Here is a 27,869-nt window from a genome sequence, read left to right on the forward strand (position 1 = left end):
ATCGGAATATCACAATTTGCTTGATCTGAAACTCGAAATTGACGATTTAAAGATGATATAGCATCACATTGAAACATTTTTCAGTTTGGTAATGGTAATTAACATTTTTCGAAATGTTAAACTAAAATAAATAGGAGCAGAACGTTTGCTATTATCGCAATGATAACAAAATAGTTGTAGAGTTGTTTTTAATGAAAATATTCAAAATTAGTTGCGGTATTGTAATAGGATTTAATTAACATTTCCAATGATGTAGATTACTTACACCAGGTCATATAGGGTAGCGGCAATTGCTCGCTTTGTAAATAAATTTACTTTCAATTCAATTTATTCAGCAAATAAAATAGAATACAAACCAGACCAAATCTATATGGCAAAATACGATTTGTACGGAACAAAATATCGTAATTTCAACGCTTGATTGAGTTGTTAGTCTAGATTGTTAAATATTTTACATTTAAACAACTAAAGTTTATTGGATTTTCTTATTAATAAATTATTTTTTAATTGCAACACGCTTTTCGTCCATCAATCTGAATTAAAACCAAATTCTGGTTGGGTATTTTCGATTGTATTTGACACACACTGTATATAAGCTGTATAACAACATTTTATTGTACCTAAGTTGGGTCACCTGGTTTTGTGGACTGGTTCATATTATTGACTGATTGTTTCATAGATAGTACCAAAAAATGTAAAATGTTCAGATCTTCAGAAAACTTAAGTCTAGTCAGTCAGGGGTTTACTGTTTTCTGTTTTGTATGATTTTTAAGTTAGAACTTATGTACTTTTGACAGATTGTTTTTTAATTAAAAACATGTTTACTACATACAAACAATATAAAGTATTGTCTTTCTCGATTCGTTAACTTGAAATTAAATTTTGAAAGATGTCAACAATATTTAGGTTGGTGGAAATAACACAGCTTTGATCCTGAGGGTTTCTATAGATACGTTATTAGCCTCGACAAGGATAACATAATTGCCCTGATCAGGTCTCATTCAAGAAATGGCTTTGTTGTTTTCAGTTGAGTGGTGTTATAAAAAGAGACTGGAATACCAGAGTAATGACGTTTATGAAGAAAAAGCGAGTTTGCCTTATAAAGCACCATTAAGCTTGCTTAGTTTCAACGTTTTCATCGTCAGACTTTAATAATTAGGATTTTAGCGGAATATAAATGGAGTCCTTATTTCTGCGCAATTTACGTGGAGTATTGTCAAAAGGATTATAATCTAGGTTCTTCTTTGGATTGCTCTGATTTAACACCGCTCATTATTAAACCTAAAAAACCGCGACCGAACGTTGTTGTTTGTGATAATTTAAAGTCGTTTTATTAATATTTAGTTGACGTGTATAACTCACCATAAAGTTCTCATAGAGTTCAATTTAGGCCTGTCCGAATAGGAGATAAGGGTCGTTTATCTGTTAAAGGGCTTTGAAAGGGTAAATTCTGACCCGCAGAAATTAACAATTCATTATGTGGTATATATAATTGAAATTCCCTAATTTTATGTAACATTACATAATAATTTACATATAAAATTGATAGCTTTTCTGACGCAAGTGAATAGGTTTGAACGTAGGTTGAAGATATTGCATTGACACTATTTGTTTAGGGTTTACATGGAGATATATAGTAAATTCGTCCATTCATTTTGGAGATGTCAGGAAACATAAACATCACAAGCTTGAATCACATTTTTGCATGTCTTCGCAACAGACGAATGTGGTAAACGTAAGTGACGTGAGGCTGTGAGGCACGGTATCAATTCTCTTAGTTGGATAGGTACAAATTCGTTATTTGAAAAATCTGTCTCCCTTGAATTTGCTTCTATAGTAGAAAGAAAAAGTTTAGAATTTAGACTTTCTAGGCTTCAAAGAAACATTGCTTGTTCAAGTTGAAGAGATTGCCCCTAAAGGAATTTATCTTTTAATACAGTCGAGGCTAGAAAATTCCGGAACAACACATATTTGTTCAGCCAGGTACAAGTTTATTATTTTGAGAAGTTGAGATTGAATAATGGAATTCAAATGAAATTCCAAAGTCGAAACTTCATTATTCGTGAAATCAAAACTTAGGTTTAGGTTTAATGAGAAAGCAACTCCGGTTTCCATGATTTCCAATACCTTTTATCGTTTTCTTCAATTTAAAAGACGTAAAAGGGATGTAAAAAGAACTTTGGACTGTATCGGCAATTTATTGGAAAACAATGAGTATTAAAGTTTTATTTATTCCAGGCTGAAACTGATATTTTCTAATCCATGTATTTAATGTTTTCCTTTGACACTCATATGAACGTGATTTGTGTGGTTAACCCTAAAACACAATCCAAAATCAGCAATACGGCTAATACGTGCAGAACAAGCTGAGATTAGTTTTCAGTGAGTTATTTTATTAAACCAAAAGAAACCTATTGGAAATACGTTCCCTGGAAACGAGAAGTTTAATCTCGTTTTCTGGCAAAAGACCTAATTGAACTCTTGAGAAATATTATTTTTGATGTGTCACTTAATTTAAACGTCGTCCTCAAGCAATATCACGTTTAAACTTTAATATGTCCCTTACGACTGAAGTTTCCACATAGTCACATGCCTCCTTTAGTCACCAATCTATTTCAAACGCTTTGTTCGCTTATTGCATTGCATAGAAACTGCGATTAGGAGTTCAAACATTTACCACAATTTCAACCCTTTAAAATATCATAAAAAATTAATTAAGCTTTGTTATAGTTGTAGATTATACATTTCTTGCATCTAGAAGTTATTTGCTAATACCATCTTAACTGATGATTGAATTAAACAGTAGATAATATATATCTAATTAATCGTTTTTGTGATACTTTTTAATAAACAGCTTTCAGAAACCTTTTAACTTAAACGTGTAAAATTTGACTCCTGCATTTATTAAGAAAATTCAAAAATACTTTGAGATAGAACGTGTTTACGTTAATTTTGATTAAATGCAAAATATTCAAACTATTTCTCTTCTTGTTAAACAATACTAATTTAATAACTAACCACAATAGATCGGCTTGACATTTGGGAAAATTGTGTTAGAAACAAATTAGGACTCGAGCTGTTTGACTTCATAACGCCACAGAATGGTCCAAGCTGTATATGGAAAACATACCAGAAGTTTGGTAGCCGCAATATGACAAACCATTTCATGAGCATTGCAATGCATATTAATAGTTTTCTCAAAGTTTCAGTCAGATGGAACTGGGAAACTATCGTACCTAATGAGCGCAAATCAAGACGAATATTTACTATTCAGTTATGCTTTAAGTCAAACTATAGACGTTTCATAAAAATGTTGCCATTAAAACCACTTCTTTATTTCCGTACTTTTAAGAATTTATTATTACTTTTACCATTAAAAGTAACATTTGCAAATCCTAGACACAAGAGTTACGACATATCTGAATTAAGCTTGGATTCAAAGCTCTTTAATTCCCTTAAACGTAAAATTAGAGGCTTAAAGTAATCAAATCTCAGCTGTTTTGGTTGCGTTAAATTCCATTAAACCTCTCTCCGAAAATTTACTGCGCTTATTTATTCAAAAACCACTATTTCAAGTTCCATTATTAGGGAATTTACCTCTAAGTAACCCTTAACACTAAAATCACGGATAATTAGCTTTAATTTTAACCGGTATTACTTACATTTCACAATATACAAACGAAAAGTATATTAATTTGTATGACCTTCCAGGTTACTAGACCCAACTAGCAATTTAAGTTCCAGCTACGTAATCACGACTAACAATGGAAACTTTAAAGTAGAGGCTACTGTTCACGGCAACTTCTCTATGACGGATAAGTTAGCAATTTGAGAAATGATTTTCTAGTAACGATGACGACGTCCCTTTGACTACTTTGGTACTGTCCCAATTACGTTCCAGCTTTCGTTCGTCCTTTAATATAATAAGATAGGTGGGAAAGCCATTACTTTCGAATTCCTACGTAGCACCATAATTTCGTTAGTGTGTGAATTTACTTTAACTTGATATGAATATTTCGATATTAGGACAGTAAAAAATTCAAACGCTACGTTGGTACGATAGGAAAATTAACAACTCGCCCACAAAATAATCAAAATCTATTAAAAAAACTAAATAAACACCAGACACATAATTCTAGTGGGTTTTATGGAAAAAATATGTTTCATCTCCTTGATATTACTTAAATAGTGAAATAAAGCATGTAATTGTTTAATATTATCTCCAACCTCTTTTAAATTAACATGTATCAGTTTGGAACAAAATGTTTCCCGATTTTATTTGAAAAACATGGCGTCTCCATTACTAAATACTCCATCGTTCCATAAATCACTTTAAATTATTATTACTAAACATCAGGTTGCAAATACGGTAGTTTTGCCTCTTGAAAGTTTATTTTCCTTATTAGTCAAATTAGTTACTATGGATTTACTAATATTTCTAGTAATTATTACCAATTGGAACCTTAAAATGTTACTAAATATCACTCATATGTCACTCTATGGTTACATTTTTTAGTAACAATTACAAAATTGTTACTAATTTTAAGTAATTTTGACTATGCCGGAGCAACTTCGACCATAAATGCTAGTTGAGGAGATTGTTGTAAAAGGTCGGGTGTGAAGGTGGTTAGACGAGGGAAAGAAAATGAGATAATTAATGGTCTCTGCTATGAATATGTTAACATTTTCACTGCTAATCTCTTCCATCTACCAACCTTCTAACACATTAATTTGAAATTAGGCAGAGAGTTACCTTGACAGGTTAAACAAAGTAATGTGTTATAAGTTAATAGCAAGTTTAAAAAAGCTTTAGCAAAAGTGGTGTAACCACTATCTGTGTAGTTAATATTCTTTATTATATTACTCCTTATCTACTTTTTATTCTCGGTATAATTTATGGTTTAATGTTGTGCTGCCTTTCAAAGCATATCTAAAGTTTTACCATAAATCTAGACTAATGCATTTTTAACTATTTTGCACGTTGCGGTTGTAGCATCAGCCAAAAAATACAGGATTTTTCCTAGTATAAGGTAAACGATAAATAAATTTAAATTGTAATATTTATTATGTAAAAACGCTTTATTTCCCATTTGTCCAATAATTCTAAATAAGCCCAAATTTGCAACATTACAAATTATACAGTCTAAACGTAATTGTCTGTTAATTGTATTGCAATATAAGATAAGTATTGATATTTCATTTATATGTTCATCAATTTGAATTACAGTTATACTCTATGCTGTTGCTATCTATCGATTATTGATGAACAAACATTTAGCCAGAGAGGAAGAAGTCATAAATTAATAATGAAGAATAATGAATAATAAAAACGTTACACGCTCTGGAAATCAAAGGAGAGTGAACTTTCACTCAATTTAAAAAAAAAAATACATTTCATATATGTTTTATGTAAAAGTAGATTTTCCAGCAAATTTTAATGTGAGGCTTAAATAATAAATCTGATGTGAGAGTAATGTTGTTACTTGACAAACATTTACATAATTTGAAGCTAGGCTTACAGGGTGTCCAGTAAGCACATGAAAAGGGTGCAGTGACATTCTTTAGATCCAAAGATGACGATTTGACATAATTGTCATTAGGAAAAATGTGTGATGGTCAAAGTTCTTGAAGAAAATGGCCAGTAAAAAACTAATTATCATAATGATTTGCTAAATTTAAATTGACTTCTATGGTTCGTGTTATGCAGCTTTTTGTGTTTGATGTAAAATAAGCTTTTCCGTTGAATTGATTAAATGGGCATTAAAGGGCAAATCCATCAAATTTAAATATCGAGGCATTGGCAAAATTCCATGCAATTATTAAGAAAATAAATGCATTTTTATTGAACTTTCATAGTTTGTGCGTGCTCAATCCCTACCATTCGATAACCGAGGGCAGTGAGAATAACGCCTGAAATTGAGGATTGGAGAAAATAATTGGTTTGCTTTTGCATCCTTGGATTAGCATGAAGCACACAATGTCGAGTACCCTTGACCTGAATAACAAAACTTTCTCGCTTAGTTGCTCTTATTGTTATGCAAAATTTTACTAATTTAGTGTTTAAATATTGTTCACGGTTAATAACAAGCTAGCTGGGGTATTACTATCAAAACTTTTGTGCAACATTTACTGTCTTAAACAAGCCGCTAAACTGTTTTTGATTTTAATTTAGAAGTTACGCGAGCTTAATTGCTTTCCCGCTTTCAATTATAAACCCAATAATAGCGTCCCATGTTAGCATTACTTTAACGAAACCACATGCATACATACCATATGCATATATAGTGGAAAAATACAACAAAAGAGATTATTAATTTAATTTATTATATAGATGAAGTGATGAAGCCATTACATGCGTGTAGAATACTATAATTTTTCTACGACTCTGGTAAGTATTCACGACGAAAAAAAATCACACACAAATTAAAATATCATCTGCTGTCACCTGTTATTAGTTAGACAATTTGACAGTTATTGCAAAAATCAATGTAAATTGAGTCACACTAATTTTGTTACTTTTGAAGTTTGTTTCGTTGTTTTATAGCTCTATGGAATCGAATTTGACAGTTTTCAGGTTTAGGACAGAACTGATTCCACTCATAAAGCTATAAAATACGTTTGTGGTTTTACAGCTTTATGGAAAGGATTTTGACGGTTGTCATATTTAGAAATAGATTAAAATTAAGTCAGAAACAAACAACCTAAAGTTACAAATGAAAAAAATTGCACTGATGAAGGTATAAATTACATTCAACTAAAGTCAAACTGATTCCGTTACTTTTCAAGTATGTTTCGTTGGTTTGTACTTTCATTGGATTGAATTTGATAGTTTCTAGGTATTTATACTTATTTTACTGGATTTTAAAAGTGTGTTGTGGTTTACAGCTTTATGGAAACGATTTTGACGGTTGTCATATTTAAGAACAGACTAAATTTAAGTCAGAAACACGCAACCAAATGTTATAAATACGACTGATAAAGGTATAAAATGCATTCAACCAAAGTCAAACTGATTTCGTTACTTTTGAAGTATGTTTCGTTGGATTGTACTTTCATGGGATTGAATTTGATAGTTTCTATGTTTAAAACACAACTGTAACTGACGGTCAAATGTCATTACTGTCAAAATTCCACTCCTAAAGCTATACAATACGTTTGGTACTATTTATACTTATTTTACTGGCTTTTAGAGGGTGTTGCGGTTTTACAGCTTTATGGAAAGGATTTTGACGGTTGTCATATTTAAAAAGAGACTAAATTTAAGTCAGAAACACGCAACCAAATGTTATAAATGCTACTGATAAAGGTATAAAATGCATTCAACCAAAGTCAAACAGATTTCGTTACTTTTCAAGTATGTTTAATTTTTTTTTTGTACTTCCAAGGGATTGAATTTGACAATTTTCAGATTTGGAACAGAACTAAAGACAGAGCTGTAACCTGTAACTAACGGCAAAATGTCATAACTATCAAAATTCCACGCTTAAAGCTATAAAATATGTTTAGTTTTCCTTATACTAATTTTACTGGATTTTAAGAGTGTTTTGTGGTTTTACAGCTTTATGGAGAGGATTTTGACGGTTGTTATATTTAAAAATAGACTAAAAGTAAGTCAAACAACCAAAAGTTACAAATGCGAAAAATGCACAAATAAATGTGTTCACACTAACTTTGTTTCGTTGTTTTGTACCTCTATGGGGTTGAATTTGACAGTTTCCAGATATAGAAAATATGACGTAATAATGTGACGTAGTAATGTTGTAGTTAGGCATATTATTAAACCTATAGAAAAAATATCTTTTCACTTGAAATTTGCCTTAACTGGGGGTTGTTGTTTCTGTTAAAGAACAATAATCAATCGTGAATTGTATGTATTAGAGAATTGGTAATTTGTAAGTATCGAAAATAAAAAACTGTGGTGCTTAAAACGTTTTGTGGGTAATTTTCTATAGCTCGTCAAAGCGTTAAGTGCACAAATGACAAATTGATTCGCTTTATCAACTCTTCCAAACCAACTTCCCGCGGTAACAAATTAGATTTACGTTCGCTGTAAAACGGCAGTTTACTTCCCATTTGGAAACAATATTTCAAAATTTCTTTAGCAAAAAAGTTCCAATCGTAAAGAAAGACTGAAAGAAGTTCGAATGCAAGCAGTCACAGAATAGGAGAACATTGTCTATGGAAGCTTTTAAAATTAGCTATCGAGAGACTAATTTAGTAGAGTAATTTTCCTGATTGCTTTTTAATGTACTTTTTAATTAAGTACTAAGATTGTTTTTAATTTTGCTTACAATGGCTGGGCAATATTGCAGTAAACGCCTTGCTTTATTACTTTATCCGGGCGCTGAAATTTAAATTAAAAATCTACAAAAGAACAGAAAATAAATAAAAGTCACCAGGCCTTCTGACTTGTTAAGCTATATTATTTCGATTAAATAACTACTGTGTATCAAGCAAGAAAGCATGACAATTAAATCACGCCAGTACTTTAATAACACCTACACAACTTTCCGCTTGTAATGGTTTCAGCAAATTTATTAATATTATTTATTGTTCAAGTGTGTGTTTCACTGTTAATAAAGGGAAAAAAGTTTAATTAAATTATTTTATGCCAACCCAGGACTCTATTCCTATTTGTGTGGAAGTTTTCCAAGTTTTCTTTTTTGGTGGAAATTTATCATAGTTTGCTTAATATAAGCTTTATTTATTCCATGTTGGGTGTTTTGTGTGTATTTACATTTTTGCTTGTTGAAATAATAAAGATTCAATTTATATGTTTTTAAAGATTTGCAGTAAAAGCCGATTTAACCTTTATAATTTTAAATACAAATTTCATATTTTTATAACTGGTCTGACAAGACAAATTAATATGTCAACAACAAAACTTTCTCGGTGTATCCGAATACGCATTGTAGCCGGAAATATTCTTTCCTGTACACTATAAGCAATGTTTTACTCATGTTTACGATGTAGGGTTGAAGCTATTTTTATTTGAAAACGTCACGTAGTATTCACCATGTTGGGCGTAGAATTTGTTTAAATAGTAAATAACTTTATGGTTAACTGTCTTTTAAAGTGACAAGACTAATTATCGTATGAAATATTGTTACCTGAAAGCGCTTTCGGAAGTTCGCTCGATTTGACGTTCAAACCCACATCGGACTGCTAATCCTTCAAACATTGCGGTTACTCAATTGAACAAGCAAATACACTCTGTATCAATTCTAACACATGGGGGCCATTTGAATAATTAATAATGTGAATCAAAGTTATATATACGCTATTCTAGTGACACGTGTATCCTACGGGTACAATATACATTGGGGATATCCCGTTATAAATTCGTTATTAGTTCAGCCAACAAGTGACTGAACATCCAAAGATAACAGTCCCACGGCAAAGCTATTGCAAACAGATGTGTTTACAAATATGGAGTTAGCAGGACATATTAGTATCATTTAACAATTTCTAGTTACAACGTATTTTTGCTTTTTGATTATGCCACTGTATCTACGTGTTTAATTATACAGTGACGTCAATTCAAAATTTGTGCTTCCACATAAAAACGTTTTTACAAAAACATATAATTAACAAAATGTGAGTCCTAAAGCTGATGACTTTCCCAGAAATACTCACCAAAGCATAATTTAGCATATTTTAGTTTAATTTTCTGAATAATTCAAGTCCTGGCTAGATATGCTCGTCTTGAAATCGTTTCCATGTATATTCATATTGGAATGCATGAAACAATTGCCAAACCGCAGTAACCTAGAATACATGAAATCTATCCTAATTACTTATCCCAAAGGAAATCGTTTAATGGAAACGATAAAGGAATTTATAGCATTCGGGCTACTACAAATTGCCTAATATTAGACAACGCCTACAACCAAAGGCCCTCAGAAAAGAATCATGTTAAAACTATGTTTCAACGTATAATTAGGTAATTTAAAGTTGAACCACAAGGGATTCATCTAAATAGCAAATACCTGAACATCCTACCTAAATAGCGCAATAAATGTAAAACTCCAATTTTATAGCCCCGGAATTTTATTTTTGACTTATTAAACCAAGTTCGTTTTAGTTTAAATACTTATTTGCGAGACATATAAGCTTGGAAGTCAGACTAAATTGTCGTAAAATTTGAATTTTCTAACAAAGAAACTACATTACTCTATTACATACTTCACTTTAGCTATCTTTACGAGATCATTTATATTTTAAACCCGCTTTTTAGTACTGCTCTTTCAAATTAGAAGCATCATCAAAATATCAGGAAAGTTATTTGCTTGCCGGTAATATGGTTAATCTGATGACGACACCAAAAATTGCAAAACTGATCTGATATGTTCCAGTTTCAGAAGAAGAAGAAGAATTCCACCTCATATAAATATTAACTTTTATTTAAAACTCGTCGACAGTTGAGATTTTGTCGGAGAATTGATGTAACCTATAACTTTCATATTTCAGTTTGTACGCAAATGGACGATTTGACAACATTGCAGCAATTTTGTTCTAAATTAGACAAATCTTTAGTTTGGCAAAACTGTAGAAATGTGTTTGTTAGTTCGTTTTTACAAAAATAGGCCATTTGGCAACGTTGCAAATATAACTGTCAGTTATGCATCACTGTAGAAATTTAATTATTGCTAATTTTAGAGAAATGAGCGATTTGGAAACATTGCCAACATTCTGTACTAAATCGAAGAATTGTCAGTTTGGTTACACTGTCGAAATTGAATTAGTATGTTTTAATTTTTCAGTTTATAGCTGATAAATCTCAGTTATTGTAAATTAAATTAAAGTAAAAAAACTTTCAAGTCAATTGAGGTAAAAAATAAAAATATAAATTCATAGTAAATAACCCAGAAACTCTACCCAGAGAGCACACAAACATCCAATGGGTGTCCAAAGGACAGTTAACATCGTATCCAATGAACAGCGGAATATTAGCTATTCGCATTCCAAAGTTTGTCCATTGGACAATACAAATTCCAATTCCTTGGACATATAAAAGACATTTAAAATTAGGTGTCCCACGGATGTCTATAAACAATCATACAATGAATATATGTTACAGATCCAATAGAACTATGAAACTAGTTTTTAGGTAGTTTCCATTGTGGGAAAAAATTTATTATTTAGCGTTAAATTAAAGAAGGGGTGGGATAAATATGGTCAACAACACGACATAAGAAATAACCTATGACAGCTGTCAAATTCGGTCGTCACTTTAAATAAAAGCGGCATTGTCACAGCGCATATCAAATTCGGAAATTCTTTCTAGGTTCTAGAATTTTATGGAAGCTTCTAGACGGTTTTTATATATTTTGGGAGCTTCTAGACTAGTTGAAGAGCATTTGGAAGCCTTTACAGTGTTCTAAAAGCTGTTTTGAAAGCCTTCCGACTGCTTTACAAGCATTTTGGAGTTTCTGTACCCCTTTTAAAACATTTTTAAACTACTTGAGGATCATTTGGAAGGTTTTTGACAGTTTAAAAAGCATACTGAAGGTTCTGGAATGCTTTAGAGGCATTTGGAATCTTTTAGACTGTTCCAAAAGCTTTTGGAAGCTTCTAGATTGTTTTGGAAGGCTTTCAACTGCTTGAGAAGCATTTTGGAGTTTCTGTAGTGTGTTCTACTTTAAGATAATTTGGAAAGTGTTTGAAAAGTTTAAAAAGCGTTGAAGGTTCTGGACTGCTTTTAAGGCATTTGAAACCTTGTATAGGGTTCTAGAAACTTTTGGACTGTTTTGAAATATTTTGAGAGCGTCTAGGCTGTTCTAAAAGCTTGCTGCGACTGCTTTAGAAGCATTTTGGAGTTGCTGTAGTATTTGGAGTCTTTTAGACTACTCTAGAAGCATTTGGAAGGTTTCTGGAGAGTTGGAAAAAGTATTGAACGTTTTAGACTGCTTTTAAAGCATTTGAAAACTTATGGAGGGTTTGAGAAACTTTTGGAAGCTGTTAATCTGCTCTAGAAGCATACGCAAGCTTTTAGACTGTGTTGAAATCTTTTGAGAGCTTGTTGAAAAGCATTTGGAAGCCTTGAGACTGTTTTAAAAGCTTTTGGAAGCTTCTACGCTGTTTTGTAAGCTTTTGCAAGAAATTTTGGAGCTTCTCTAGTGCATTGGAATGTTTTTATATATTTTTAGACTACTTCAGGAGCATTTGGAAATTATTTGGTCAGTTTAAATTTGTAAATTGATATTTACCCATTTTGCATGCATCTCAATATAGCTATTGCAATTGTAAATTAACCTAGACAAAATAAAACCATACAAAAAATGCAAAACTATGCAAATAAACACAAAAAACTAAATGAAGCACAAAAAGAAGAAAAAAGCATTAAAAGAAAATCTGTCAAATTACGTGTTTTTGTATCTTTCACATTAGATGTCAAAGGTTGGTTGCTTAAATAGATCAACGTACAATATGAATCATATTTATGAGATCCAATGGACAAACTTTAGTAGACATCTATTGGAAATCCAAATTAAATCCATGGATAAAGTAACTTGTTTTGGAAAAAATCTGGACATCCTATCGACAAATAAATAATTTCTTAAATTGAACAACAAATTCAAAATCCAAAATAGTCAAGAATCCCGTTTTCCAGAACGTATTCTAGCAAATAACGAACCATCTTCAAGAAGTAGAAACAAATTATAATAATCCTCTTCAATTAAACTGCCATAACAGTAATCCCAACAAGCTTCAAATATACACAAAATGGTATGGATACATAAAAGCTTTGCTGTTACCTGGTGCTACTCATTACATACTGATTAAAAAAACTTTAATGGAAACATGTTTATATGATCTGTTTTACTCACATTTCCCTTCTTATATGTAAAAAACACAAAACACAACCTGAATAAAGAAAAGTCTTTTTAAATTCAAAAAGGCCTCACAGTACCTCTCATTATTATCAACATCCAGATTGAAAATTAAAACTTTTCAAATAGAGCCATTACAAAGCCGTCTCTAAATTGGAGTTTGTGGCCACTGTAATAATATCCTATTTGAAAAGTGTTGATGTTTAGGTTACATACCATGGAAACAGTTGTGTAGCCAGATTTTAAGATTCAAGGCAGTGCTATAATAAATATGAAGTGTAGAATTTCAAATTGTCGGTTTAAATTTGAGTTTATTGAGCAATTTAGTTTTCTTTCGCACATAAATTTATTCAATTGCTTGTTGAAAAATTGCTAGATGGTACACACGTTCCTCCTTAGTTGGCTCTGGTAACACAAAAATTTAATTATAAAATATAGGAAGCCTGAGAATGATATTTCGATTTGGAGCGACATAACGGGGGCAGTTCGAGAAAATTTAATATTTTTCTTTCCAATTGAATTGGTTCAGTTTACACACGAGTCGTAATTGTGCTAGAGGACTATAACGTCCGTTCAACGTTTTTTAGATATTGAAATATTAGCAAAAATGTCACTTACCAATGCTAAAAAAGTTGTCCCATAAATCAGTCCTGCATAAGTAAGCCTTTAAGTCGTCTTCGGTTCTGCCAACAATCACGATAGGAGGTGCAACTAATGTTCGAATTGTAAGCAGGGTAACGAAGAATGAAACGATAACCCCCAATCTCTTCAAAAGGTTAAGGTCGGTGATTTTAACAGCCTTAGCGGATCTCACTCTAAATATGACGGATATCCTGAAAACGAATTAGCATTGAAAAGATTAAAAGGGGGGCGGTTTAGGGGTTGAAGCATGAAGTGTAGCAGTTCAGAGTTTTCCAGTAGGAAGAACCTCTTATTTAATATGCATTGAGGCAACGAGATACACACGAAGTATTCTTAATACTCTCGAGCGTAGAATACATGTTTTCGCTAATTCTGTTTCATCATGTTCGAAGTCCTTTTCGTTTTAGCATAAACATACCTTTCAGGAAAGAGTGTGTTTAACGAAATAGCATTTTAATGAGGGTAGTTTAATAAAACAGTACTTTATACAAATCCACACATAAATCTTTTGAGTATTAACTCATGAATAATTTTCAAGGTTGCTTTTAATTTGACGGAAATAGTAAAAAATTGCGTGACCCTATTCCGAATTATTTCTTTTTTATATTTGCATGAATCGTAAAAATGTCTTAATTATCGATCATACGTTGAAGTTGATAGATGGCTGTCCCAGTGTCAAAACGGAAATTATGTCAGACATACCGTTCTCCTAAATATCCGTCATTAAATTGATTTCCCTTGCGTAGCGTGGGAAACGTTTCTTTCTTTTTTGCTTCGAGTCTTTTCTTATAAAGTCATTATTTACACGGCCCTAAAGAATAAGATTACATCCCATTAGCTCGTCAGTTCTTTTCTTTTGTTGCAGGACTATGCCAGCTTTCGATAAAACATATTGGGATGTCAAAATGAACGAGAAAACGCACGGTGCGTCGGATATATTAATCTACATCCATTTTATGTGAACGATATTGAATGCTATTTATTATTTTTCAGAAACACTTTCCAAAGCATTATCAATTTGTTCATTTTTTTGTCATTTGTCACTCAATCATTATTGTAATGCCAGGAAGTTTGGATGGTTGAAAATGATATAATTACTTTATATAGAAAATAAAGAACGGATTCGGATCCTAATGATCCTGGATCATTATTTTTATTATCGATAAATGTTTTCTTTCAATTCTTCCATAATCTATCGAGGGCGTATTTTTGTAAGAAATGGGAAATTGATTTCATTATTTCCAGCTACCGTATTAACAATGAATTCAGATCCACTTACCTCCAAGTTTTTAACATTAGTGCTCCGTAAGTTAATGAAAATCCAACTTCACGTAGCCAGATACGAGCTGTGCAGAAATAAATGGTGGGTTTGAAGTAAGTAACGATCATCTGAAAAACATTTATGAATATAATAATTTCAAAGTATACAAAGCAAATTTAACTTTAATTAATTTCCCAAAAATTAGTTTGTTTATGGCTCTAATCTCACCAACTCGTTTGTTTTTATATCACACCCTTCTTAAGTTTATGAATTATTTCGTGAATTATAAAACGTTTTAAAGCTTAGATTAAATTTTAAGTAAAAACGAGTGGGTAACTAACTGCTTGATTAGTATGTGTTTAAGTAAGTTTTAATTATGCATTGTTTGCTCTTCATTGATATTGCAAAAAGCGTGTATCTCTGTTCAAAAATATGAAAGTGTATAAATTATATTTGGTTAAATTGGTACTTACAGTGCCGTACATAAAAAATGCCCCTAAAGCCACCACACGTAGCAGGACTGGACTTGCAGCTCGAACAACCTAAGATAGATAGTATAAATTAATATTTGTAGAAAATGTAACAGAAGTTAAACAAAAAAAAACATAATCAATCGATTTATTTATCAACTAATCCTGAAAAAGTTGCTTTTATGCCCGTTTCTCCGACACTTTCATCTCGGTTTTAAGGACAACTTAAGTTGAGAATTCAATGTGATAGATTCTGTGCAAAACATCACAGTCTAAACAATACTTGGCTAAGTTCCCCTTAATCAGAGCTTAGTAAAAACGGTAATATTTGTTTAACTTTGACATTTTTAATCTTGAAAAAGTTACATTTAAGAGGGTATATTATTTATAAGAACTTTTTCTCATATTTTATGTATTATCTCTCGTTACAGTCTGTGACTGCAATTCAGGGACACCCTGTATATTTTGTAAAGTACTGGATAGATTAAAGAACAGTTCTGCAAAATCGCTTAAACACGTATGTTTTTCTGAATTTTTAAATACTATTTAAATAAACAGCAACAATTTATTGGTAAGGTAGTAGTTACTGAAATACCAAATGCACATCTTCTGTCATATTATAATTTCATATTCATATTTCTTTCCAGTTTTGAAGAAATAATTAATAACTAATAAGAAATAATTTTATCTACCGTTAAAACGGTATAACTACCGTTTTTGTGGTTTTTCTACCGTTCTCTTGTTTGTTATCTGCATATAATCTACTGTTTTTAATATCTTTGTCATTATGTGGGTTGTGAAACATTTTATACATTACGAACTGCCAAATCTACATATTTTATTTTGTAGTGTTTTTTCACGATATTTGATCGTAAATTTAATGAGGATTCTAAAAATGTGCTTGAAACATTCATTTTCTTACTCAAAGTGGGTTTTACAGACAATTTTGACTGTCCTTTCAAACGGTGTCTGAGAGTTCAAATTTTGACACCGCTTTTCTCTCTGACTGTAAAAAATTTTCTAGTGTTTTTTAGGTTATTAAATAGAAAACTGTATTTTTTTTATTCCAAGTGGATCACGTGACTGCCTAGCTAAATTATCCTCAAAAACCACGTGATATCTGGTAAAGTTTGCTTAGAATATGCAAGAATTAAAGTTTAATACATACTTCTTACAGTTTTCGAAAAAGCACGTCTTGCTTTTGACAATTATGACAGTTATTTTGACAATTGTCACGTTACCGTCTAGGTAAATAGTGTTTTAAAATCACGTGATGATCATTTTTTTTATTCCAAGTGGATCACGTGACTGCCTAGCTAAATTATCCTCAAAAACCACGTGATATCTGGTAAAGTTTGCCTAGAATATGCAAGAATTAAAGTTTAACACATACTTCTTACAGTTTTCGAAAAAGCACGTCTTGCTTTTGACAATTATGACAGTTATTGTCACAACCACGTGACCGTCTAGCTAAATAGTGTTTTAAAATCACGTGACAACTGTCATTAACGTCAAACTATGCTCAAGCGTTGCAAAAAAGTTTTCTTGCAATATTTGATATAAAACGTTATTAAATTTGTCCGTGTTATTACATGTTGTGTTATTTTGTCATTGTAAATTATCTACTAAAACCACGTGATATCAGTTACTAATGTCAAAACAGAGAAAATAATTGATGAAAAAAATAAAAAAATTGTATTTGGTTGTAGGGTTTACATAGCAAACTGGCATTATTTTTCAATATAGAATCGAGGATCAAAATTTTTGGCAATTATTAAAAAAACACCCTGTATAATAATGTAAAATGTTTATGTCCTAATGTTTTGACCGATTATTCTACCACATTTTGACTTAGCAACAATGGAAATAATCTGAAAATATTCTTTTATTTGTAGGATTATTTGTAAATTAAGTTCTTTAACAACGTTCTTTACTACTGCAGATCTCTTCATTTTGTTGTGTGATTTTGAGCTATTTTTCTCAGACGATGTAAAAAATACATTCTATTCATTCCAAAGTTCTTAAAAGAAAATCTGAAAGAATAAAGTAAAATAAGTTGTTTCATAGAAATCCGTGCCCAACTGACAAACAATCCCGATTATATTTATAACTCCTTTTGTCCACTAAAATCTTTGTTTCAAATTCCTGTAAAAGAATTCCAGTATAGGCTCTTTTAAGTTTGCGATAAATTAAAATTCTTTGATGATTTCTTTCAACCTTAAAATTCAACCTGGAGTGGTTCACTTTGGGCCAAAGAAAGAAATAACAGGGGATTGTTTGGAGCAAATGAAGAGGGACAATGTAGTTTTAGGCTGGAGTGGTCCCGACTGTAACTGAGTTAAATCACACTTTCAATAGTAATCAGGCCAGTAATTTATTGCCGAAAAGCAGTTGGATGTTATCAATTTTGTCGTTACAACGAGATCTCTCTACATAATGCCGTTTCATTTTCCTGTCAAACAAAAGGCTGTTCATATTTCATTCATGTTATATGCATGCATATTCCTACTGATTGAAGCATTGTTCTGTCTAGGTCGACCGTTTAGCATCAAACTGAAATTAATTAACATATAATGGCTACAAATTTGTCTTAATTCACGTGTGTCCTCGTATGGCATTGAGTAAATTGGAGGGGTTATCCTGAGTGTTCCAGGTCTTGATTTAATTGTCTGCTAAGACGTTGAATTTAATTGCTGGTCGGTTTATGTTAATTCCAATAATTTGTATATTATTGCATTATCATGATGATTGTTTAGTTTCCCTTCAGTCTGCCTGTGCCATGATAAATTATAAATGCGACTATGTCTGAGTGTTTAACTTGCCAACATCAGAATTGAGGTTACACATTCCATGCTTAGGCTTATAACATCTTCTTAGATTAATTGCTGATTGCAATTACCTCATCCTTTTTACACGGTATTGAACAGCTAGTTAATCTACTGCATTAATGATGAGAATTACTATTTTTACTTATGCATTTTTAATGTTCCCAGTAATTGCATACTAAGGTAATCAACTGCATTTAATTAGAATGTGCTTGGAAAACCGTGCGCTAATTGAACGTTAAATCAACAATATCTAATTCGACCTGAAACCTAAAATCAACAATGGAACCATCGCCTTACTCTAAACTAACATGCCAATGCTCGTTGATTGTTCTACACTAAGCCATTTCCTAGTAAATATACGATTTCTCTTATTTGCTATGTGATCCCTTTACCTAATGTATATAGCTGGTTTTGTAACTGTTACTAACTTAAAAGTATAGAGTGTTTTATTTAGCATAACTTTGAGTCAATCATTCAAATGTACACTCCGTAGTTTCATGTGAAGAGTTGTTGTGGCATTCTCTTTATGACATTTAATTTACTTGAACTGCTTTTATTTTAAATTACTGATTATCAAGGATGCAAAAATATGTCAATTAGTAATTTTATTGCCGTAAATTACATATCATACATCACAAATTTAGCTTCCCATTTATTTTCCATGAAAACGTTTCCCAATATTGTCTATGAAATACTTAAATTTCCATCACGTTTTTTTCCTATAATAATACAAGCTGTGCATATTATTATTTATAGGGATTTGCTATAGTGTATCCTAAAATAGCTATTCCTATATTGAAACATGTGTTTCCATCTCGGTTTTCGCCTTATTCGGCATATATTTCCGGTAAACATTTTATTCCCAAAAATAGGGCAAAGTTGCCGGTAAATTGCCCTCTGTTGCATTTCGTCTCGAACAATCGATAATCCAAACAAATCATCGTCTTTATCACCCTTTCAATTCAATTCCCAAATATTTTGATCAACCCAGATTGATTTTCAACTTAATTAGAGTTTATAATTTAGCAAAACGCTCTGAATAACAAATTACTCTAGTAACGTTAACCTTTGCAATATCTGTTTTGTTAAATTAATACCCCGATGCATCAATTTTATGATGACACTTCAATTTTCATATTCACTTTACTAGAAGAGAATTATTGAAATCGGTGCATTTAGCTGGGATTGCCGTTTTCTAATCGACTGTAATGAAGATTGTAAAATATATTGATAATTTAGACTGATGTTGAAAAGTCAATTTTTGCAATCAAAATTATTAAATTCTAACTGAAAGTATTTTTATTGTTATTAAAATGATAAAAAAATAATCGTGTAAAAATTCAAATAAGCTGATATATATATAAAAGGAGGTAACAAATATAGAAACATATCAAATAATGCAAAGTTCTACTTTATAAGGTAAATAATAAATAAACTTTGAAAAGAAAATGTACAGTTTTTTAATTGTTTGTTAAATGAAGGTATTACAAAGTTTTTGCTTCTACATTTTAAAGCCACCACTAATGATGTTATGTTGGTAAACGGTATAAATGGCTTTGTTCGACCTAAATCTGAAAATTTAATTAATTACGGAGAAAGTAGAGTAAACCTTGCCATAAGATGAAGGGTAAAACGTTTTCCACACTAATTTTTGTGGTTTTGGTATTTATCCACATTCGTGTTTGGTGTACCTGTTGAAATATTTGACTTTACAGGAATTAGAATAGATTCTAAAAGACTCAAAAAGTGTAAGTAGCAAAAAGACATAAATTTAGGAACAGAACATAATTGTTATTAATTTGATAACAAACGACTTTTAATTGGAAAATTTATTTTTTTATTTGTAGTGATTGACACTCTTTTTTATTGAACTTTCTAATAATTGTTATTTATTGTTTGTTTATTAATTAATTGTTAGTAAACAAGGCTAGATTGAAGCAGTTTAACCTAGATAATGGTCTTATTGGTCTTCAAAACTTTGGGAAAATCTTGGATTGTTTGCTTTTTGGCTTAGAATTAAGTTGTTGAGGTGGTTTGAGTCTTACTTGAATGGCAGAAAGCAAGGAGTCAAATATAGGGATTGTTTATCAGATAAAATTGATGTTGAATATGGAGTACCTCAGGGGGCTGTCCTGGGACCCCTTTTGTTTTTATTGTACATCAATGATGTGGTGGTGGTGGTGGCAAATGGAGCTGTTCGCGGATGATGCTATGATTTATATAACTAGAGATTATTTGGAGCAAATGCAACCCATGATTTAATAAAATTGTTTATCTGGTTGTCTAGGTATAACCTAAAGTATAAAGTTATATTGAAATGAACGGAAGTAGAATAATGTATGAAAAAAACATTGCCTTGGAGTAATTTTCGATTCTAATTTAGATTTCCGAGTACATGCAGATTATGTTATGCGAAAATATTCAAAGAAAATTAATTTTATTTTAAGAGTGGAACATTATTTGTCTGTGTATACTAGGTTAATGCTGTATAATAGTATTAGGTCGCCGCATCTCCAGTTCTGCTCGCTAAAATTTCAAGTTATTCAAAACAGAGCATTGCGAACAATTTTGAAATGCAATAGGTACACCTCCGTAAATGTGATGCAGGAAACACTTAACATACTCTCTGTAGAACAAAAAATAATGATTAATGCCCATGTATTTGTCTATAAATGAAATAATAAATTATTGCCAAGTTATATTTGTAAAAACATAGAAGTTTTTTCTGATGTACATAATTATAATATAAGAAATTGTAAAGATTTTATAATTAGTAGAAAGTGTGAGTCAAACTTAGGTTTTAATTCATTAATATACAGGGTGTCCCACCGGGAACTACCGCGGTCGATATTTCAAAAACTGTAAAAAAGTATTTTTACGTTCGGGGTACCGCCGTAGGTACCTGAAGCTGGTACTAACTTTACCATTTTAAACGGGACACCCTGTTTATTATTATATTTTTAGATTCTGCTAACGATGTCAAGTATGTTTCATATATGATAACCTATATCTATCTGCAGCGGTTTTCAAGATATTGACGTATAAAAAATGACATTTTTACGTTTTGGAGTGTCATAGATCCTAAGCAGAAATAGTTAGAGCAAAATGGCTTGCATGTGTCGATTTTTTTATTCCTATAAATTTTTGACACCTGTCAAAATTTAAAAATGTTAAGATAGGAACATGCAAACTGTTTTGCTCTATCTGTGAAAACGATATTTTTTTAACGTCAATATCTCGAAAACCGTTGCAGAAAGATATAAGTTTACTTGAAATCGTTGGCAGAATCTAAAATATAATATTATACAGGGTGTTTTTAAAATAAGCAAGTTGACCGGAAGCGCCACCATTTTGACAATATTTTAGATGAACTGTTGACTTTGGTATACAACCAAATTTTCAGAATTATGCTCCTTATGGTTTTCCCGTAATGAATTGCGGCGGTTCCTGGTGGACCACCCTGTATAGAGGACTTTCTCGACTTAATCAATGTACAAATATTTAAAATAGAACTGAGAAAAGACATTCGAGAAAAAATGTAAGCTGCTAGAAATTTGTTTGTGTCATGATAGTTAGTTTTTAAAACATGTGTGCATTTGTATTGTTTTGTTTTTCATGTAGCATTATTGCTAAATAAATACTATTATTATTATAGTAATTTAATGGACTAATTCTACGTTTCTTTTTAACTGTAATAGTTCTTCATCTTTGTGTTGTAAATTGTTATTGTTTTGTTTAATTTGAGAAGCAAATAATTCCATTCCGTGTGCCTCACTTAACGTTAATAGAGTATAAAGTATTCGGAATTTAAGTCCATTTTTCCGAGAACGGTCATAGATAAGTATAGGACCTGTGAAATGGTGTTATTTTCATTGTTTTTTAAAAAGAAATTCGCTTTCAGAAATGATTTGATATTGAAACTAGTTAACGTAGGAATTGTCTGACTGTCAATGTCCTCCCGATTCGTTATGTCTTTAAAATGGAGATTCTGCGTTATTTTTGCTTGTCGTAATATCATCATGTATTAGGCTGGCACAAATTTGGATGCAGCAGATTAATCAACAGGAGTTGGATAGGCTTTTTGACTGACTGTCTGAACAAAGTTTTTAATAACACCAAATTCTGTATATTTGGAAAAGAGCATAGTATAAAAAGTATTACAATTGATAGTATTAGAGTGTCCAATACACCTCATATCTTGACTTTTGGGGCTTACCTAAATTTAAAATTCTACGAACAAAAACGTTTTAAAATCTCAAAACTCAACAAACCAAATACACTTTTAAAATGATGCAAAACTGTATTTGAAGTAACAAAGAGAATAACAAAACTCGAGTAGACAATATATGTCCGAGTCAGCTGAAGCGTAAGTTTATATTTTACCCCTCGTTAAATACCATTTTACTTGACGTCTTCAAACAGGTATTTAACGTAAAAAAAATGTTTCTTCATCACTTCCTATAAAAAGCTTTCTTACACTCACCTTGATATTTTGCCATTTGTAAGTAAAGAATAAGATGATGGGTAGACAGCAAGCAATTATGCAAGAAAGACACAGGATTGAGCTGCGCATAACCCAGTTTAGAGAGACAACGCAGGGTCTGTCGTCGGTGCAGGAGTCACATCCTTCAGGACAGGCTATACACTCAAACATACCAACTATGTCATATTGGTTAGGAAGACCCTGAAATAGAATAGGATTGTTGAAAAGCGTAAAATGACTTTATATACGGAACTTCATTGCGTTAAAATTGGTATAGTTTTCACACAATCTGCATATTCATATCCTAAACTTTCCCATCAGAGCAAATTTTGCTAATATTTAGTATGCAACTAACTGGATTTGTGCGAATAATTGTTGAAAGAAATAGAACCATATTAGGTTCATATCACTGTAATTGATAGAAAAAGTTTTTTCAATTTTTGCGTTTTTAATACAACAAAAGACAACCGGGCTGCCGTTAAAAGCAGAGCACTGGAGAGTCCCTATCGAACCGATTGAATTGCTTCAATTCCGTGTTTAATTATCGGAGTTCATTCGGGCCAATACATACGGAGATACCATTTGGAATCTTTTCCTATTAAAAACCAGATTAACTTCCCCATCAACTCGTATCCCGCACTGATTTTTAGCGTTGCTTTTTCGACGTCAGGTATTAACCAATTAAAAAGTTGCAAATGCGGTTAATTGAATCTCATAATGTGAAATTCTGTTTGTGGATTTATGTTTCCACCTTTTACAGCTTGCAGTAATAAGTTAATGTGCCTTTACCATTTCATGTAGTTTTTAAGACGATATTACTCAGGACAGTAAAAAATTTAAAGGTACAACTTCAAAAAATAAATCACACTGCTAGAGGTTTAGTGCATACAACTATATCTAGTTTTTAAGCTTAAAAATTAAAAAAATTAGATGGAAAAGACAGTACATAAACGACTTAACTTGTCAGAGACCATTAATCAGAATTGGATTATCCTCCCAAGGCGGAGTTTTTATTTAAGTGAATAGTTTGTTTTAAAAAGTTGGACTGGATTTTCTTATTTATCATTTTCTTGTCCGTGTTTATGCACTAACGATATTAGAAAAAAATTTAAATATCACAAGAAAATGCTGTTTCAATACGCTAAAGAAATTTTTCAAAAAGTTTTATCTTGGAAGTTTTAAATTAAGTTTAAGTTGAAAGCAATCAAATTGACAAGGTATCGTTTTCCGCATCAAATGGACATTCTAGCAGATTTTTGCACGTGTAAAGTTGTTATTTACCAGTCTTAATGAACTCTGGGATGTTTATTCTGTGCGTTAGCAAAAATTAACATAACCGGGCGTTTCAACACGTACAGGGAGAAAATGCACTTTCTTGTTCTGGAAACATAATAAAAGAGCGAACATGGAAGTTTGAGTAATTTAATCGCCGAGACGGGAATAATACTTTGAGATTTCGTCAAAGGGTTTGTGGAATATTTCAATACGGAACTAAAAATGTACAGAAGTTTATCCAACTCGCGCGCTTATATGCCTTTATGGCATTCTCCTATTTGACGACAAAATCACTATAATGGTGTCAAAGGCTTTACATTCTTGTTTGCCTTTGTAAAGTGTCCGCATTTCCTAGATTTACAGTCATTAAAGCAAATCATAATTTTTATTCCTTTACCTGTAATTAATCTGAAATATGAACAAAAAAGCCATTTTTCCCACAGATTGTATTTTGTAGCTTGTTGGCATTTTAAACAACTTAAAATAGAACTTAAGTTAATTTGTATTGATCCGTGTTAAAAAGGTCGCGTGACTTTCAGGATACATTTGACGTTAGAAAAAGAGTCTAAAAGGACAGATTCTGACTCTTTACAAGAGATTCCGGAATAGAATAATATCGGAGAAGGCATACTATGGAGCAGACATCGGAAGTGACCACAACCCCATAGTAATGAATATGTAAGTGAAGTTAAAGAAGAAGCCGTCCCTAGTACAAAACGACCAGTTTAAATATCCAACAACCAGAAGTCCGAACTGCTGTAACTAATAACGTAATTAATAGATTCCATAAACTGCAGGAAGACAATTTTGGTGATCTAGATGAAGAGGCAAAGTGGATCAAAATTAAAGAAACAATAATAACAACACAACAAGAAAGCATTGATAAGAGCAAAACAGAACTAGGCAGAGATGGATAACAGAGGAAATTTTGTCACTGATGGAAGAAAGAAGGCAGGGATAACACCAAGTAAAAGAAAACACAGAACACAATTAGAAGTAAAATAAGAATAGCAAAGGAGGTCTGTATGGGAAGGTCTGGGAAGGGAGGTCTGGGAAGTCACCGGTGTGGTGAGAGAGAGGAAAACTGTAGAGGAAGACTGTAGCAACAATAAATTACATCAACATATGACATAACTGTATAAGAGAGTGCTCCTGAAATAACAAAGGAAGAAGTAGAGTATGCCATCAAAACCTCAAAATCCGGTAAAGCAGTAGGGCCAGATGAATGAAAATGTGAGGTCTTGAAACTGCTGGATGAGCGCTCAATCAGTGTCATAGTGGATCTTTTCAATAGCATTAATATATCAGAAGTAATTCCCAGAGAATGACTCCTTTCCACCTTTGTTCCTATCCCGAAAAATTAAACACACTAGAATATAAAAAAACGTGAGGCAGAAACATTAGATATACAACTTGGATTCTGCAACGGTATGGGTATGTTTGCTTTAAATGTCTTGTCTCAGAGATGCCTGGATGTAAACCAAGATCTTTACATGTGCTTCATAGATTATAGTAAGGCGTTCGACAACGTCAGACATGAAAGGCTTCTGGACATACTCCACACACTTGTACCACGATGTACGAATAATATCAAACCTCTACTGGGGACACACTTCAAGAGTGAAATATGACATTGCTTTGACCGAAGAAATTAGTATTCAGAAGGGGTGTTCTTTCTCTGATGCTGTTTAATATTTATTCGGAGTTTGTTTTTCGGGAGGCATTGGAGGAGGAGTTGGCAGGTGTAGCAATCAATGTCAACAACAGCAGTACTGGGACTCCGTGTAATGTAGGTAGAGTATAATTCTATTTGTCTACCATATTCTTGGTATTGGACCATTTGTGCTCAAACCGGTAGGAAGCCACAAGATCGCGTGAATTTGGCATCTCTTAAAGGTCTCTAATTCTCGCCATGTTTTGGCTTTCTAGCTCTTTGTGCATATAATGTCCGAAACCTAGAATACAGTCGATAAATATAATTCTACTCTACTTATATCACACGGAGTCCCAGTGCAGGTACGCAATACCGTCATAATAGCAAGCTGCCTCAAAGATCTGCAGAGACTGGTAGACAAAGTGAAATTAGTTAGCGAAGATTACGGGCTAAATGTTATTATCAATAAAACAAAAATGCTGATAATATCCAAACAGAACATCAGTGGTTAGCTAAATATTCGTAATAAGACGGTTGAGCAAGTCCATCATTTCAAATACCCAGGAAATCTTATCAAAAATTGAGCAAGCGAAGATAACATTTATGAAACTAACCGTGAGAGTTACATCTTTCCAGTGTTGCTATATGGTCTTGAAGGATGGACTCTGAATAAGGAAACATCGAAGAGACTGGAATCGTTTGAGTTAGGTGTACCGCCGAATGTTAAATATTTCCCCATTAATAGTACTAGTTCTGGAAAGATTGGATGAGAAAATAGAAATCCTTTTCACATTCAAGAGAACATAACATGATGAACTAGAGTTTCTTGGGCATGTTATGCGTAATTCAAAATATGCAGCTCATCCTGCAGGGAAAGATCGTGGGGCGCAGAACCTGCGTGACTGGTTTGACTTCTCATCTGTCGAACTACTTCGAACAGCTGCCTCTAAAGTTAGAATATATTATATATTCTAACTGAGTTTCCTTTATTGTAACTTTACGACTAATAATAATAATATAAAAGAATACATATCGTAGGATGTATGAGAAACTATTGTGAGTAGGTCAAAATCTATCCAAGTGTTCGACGTATTGTTTTCGTACGGTCGAAATTCCAAGAACAAAAATAGCGAATTTGTAGTTTTGCAGCGAGATTCAAAACTGTGAGCGAAGCAGTTTCTATGAAAAGAAATTCGACCAGTGCACACACAATTTAACTTAATATCTTTTGACAAATTGAAAGTCCAAAATCTCATTCTGCATAGCTATACAAGAAGGAAAAACGGGGAAAAGTTGAAAATCGTTATTTAATACTTGGGAATATGTTTTCTTTGACATTGAGTACTACGTGTTTTACATTTCCGAGTCATAAGGATGATGCGGAGCCAGTGGAAAAGAAAAGCTATTAAGTCCAGATGTTAGCTTTAGGAGCAATAATCAGTTTTTCTATTGTTAGGACCTTAACTCGAAAAGTTTGTAAAACTTTTAACTTTGCACCCTTTTCGTGGGAGACAGATTTACTTGCCCCGAACAAAAACGATTAAGCCAGACATAGTACAGGAAAATCCAGACTGAGTCGTTGATTAACTGCCCATTTTTCTTTCGTTCCACTTCCTGCTGGGTTTGTATGAGGTTTCACTGCCCCAGGGCTTTTAAGAAATTATTTGTACTCAGATCTTTCATATTAAAGTCTATACAGACACGCAGTTTTAACATCAAAAAACAGTAAATTTGGCAAAGTGAAATAAATTACTTACTTAACCAAAGCAGAGATGGAAATGGTATGATTGATTGCCAACATCCAAGTCAACAAATAACTACTCCGACGTAGTTGTTTCACTTATTGGAAAAAGAAGACCAAATCAAAGTTTTTAATTTCAACTTTCACAACAACTGGTGTAAGGGCAAAAAAAAACTGAGAGTTTTAAATACTAGGAACGTTAACGGACATATTTTTATTACGGTCGATTCCAAATGATGAATGAACAGAAGGGAAAAATCAAGGAACTCCAACTAAAATAAGCAGAAACAAAAATACGTTTTTTGAGCATCTTAAAAAATCCCGTTAACCTTAATACCACCTGGTTGTAAACTAATGATCCTTTTTTCCTCTCATCTTACATAAAAAAATTCCCGTCAGAAATGTGAGCAATTTATTTCAGAGATTTGAAAATATTATCATCAGCGACAATAACGTGATCTCGTAATAACGATGCATGCTTTATAAAAACGAGGAGGGTCTTTGTGAGTGTACCACTCAAAGATTTCCCAGCTATTATGGAAAAAAAGGGTCAGAACTTTCTGCTTACCGAATTCGTTTTGAGGGCAAAAAGATATTTTGTTTGGAAGGATTATTACACGCAGTATAGGAAGTGTTTTATACAGAGAAACATAAACAACTAGAAAAGTGTTAAATCTAAGTT

General features: G+C 32.2%; 1 protein-coding gene across 1 annotated transcript in view; it reads right to left on the reverse strand.

Annotated features, from left to right (window-relative positions):
• LOC145739039 (metabotropic glycine receptor) overlaps positions 1 to 27,869 on the reverse strand; it is a 152,016-nt gene that overhangs the window by 9,963 nt on the left and 114,184 nt on the right. Inside the window, exons 5-8 of the mRNA XM_081994343.1 lie at positions 22,518 to 22,718; positions 15,210 to 15,278; positions 14,755 to 14,864; positions 13,452 to 13,666 (exon numbers count right to left, since the gene is read on the reverse strand). Coding sequence (XP_081850469.1) covers positions 13,452 to 13,666; positions 14,755 to 14,864; positions 15,210 to 15,278; positions 22,518 to 22,718 — 595 coding nt within the window. The remainder of the gene's footprint in view (positions 1 to 13,451; positions 13,667 to 14,754; positions 14,865 to 15,209; positions 15,279 to 22,517; positions 22,719 to 27,869) is intronic.

This window comes from Ips typographus, linkage group LG16, assembly GCF_016097725.1.
Source record: "Ips typographus isolate SLU linkage group LG16, UJ_Ityp_2.0, whole genome shotgun sequence".
In the NCBI taxonomy this organism is placed as follows: domain Eukaryota; kingdom Metazoa; phylum Arthropoda; class Insecta; order Coleoptera; family Curculionidae; genus Ips; species Ips typographus.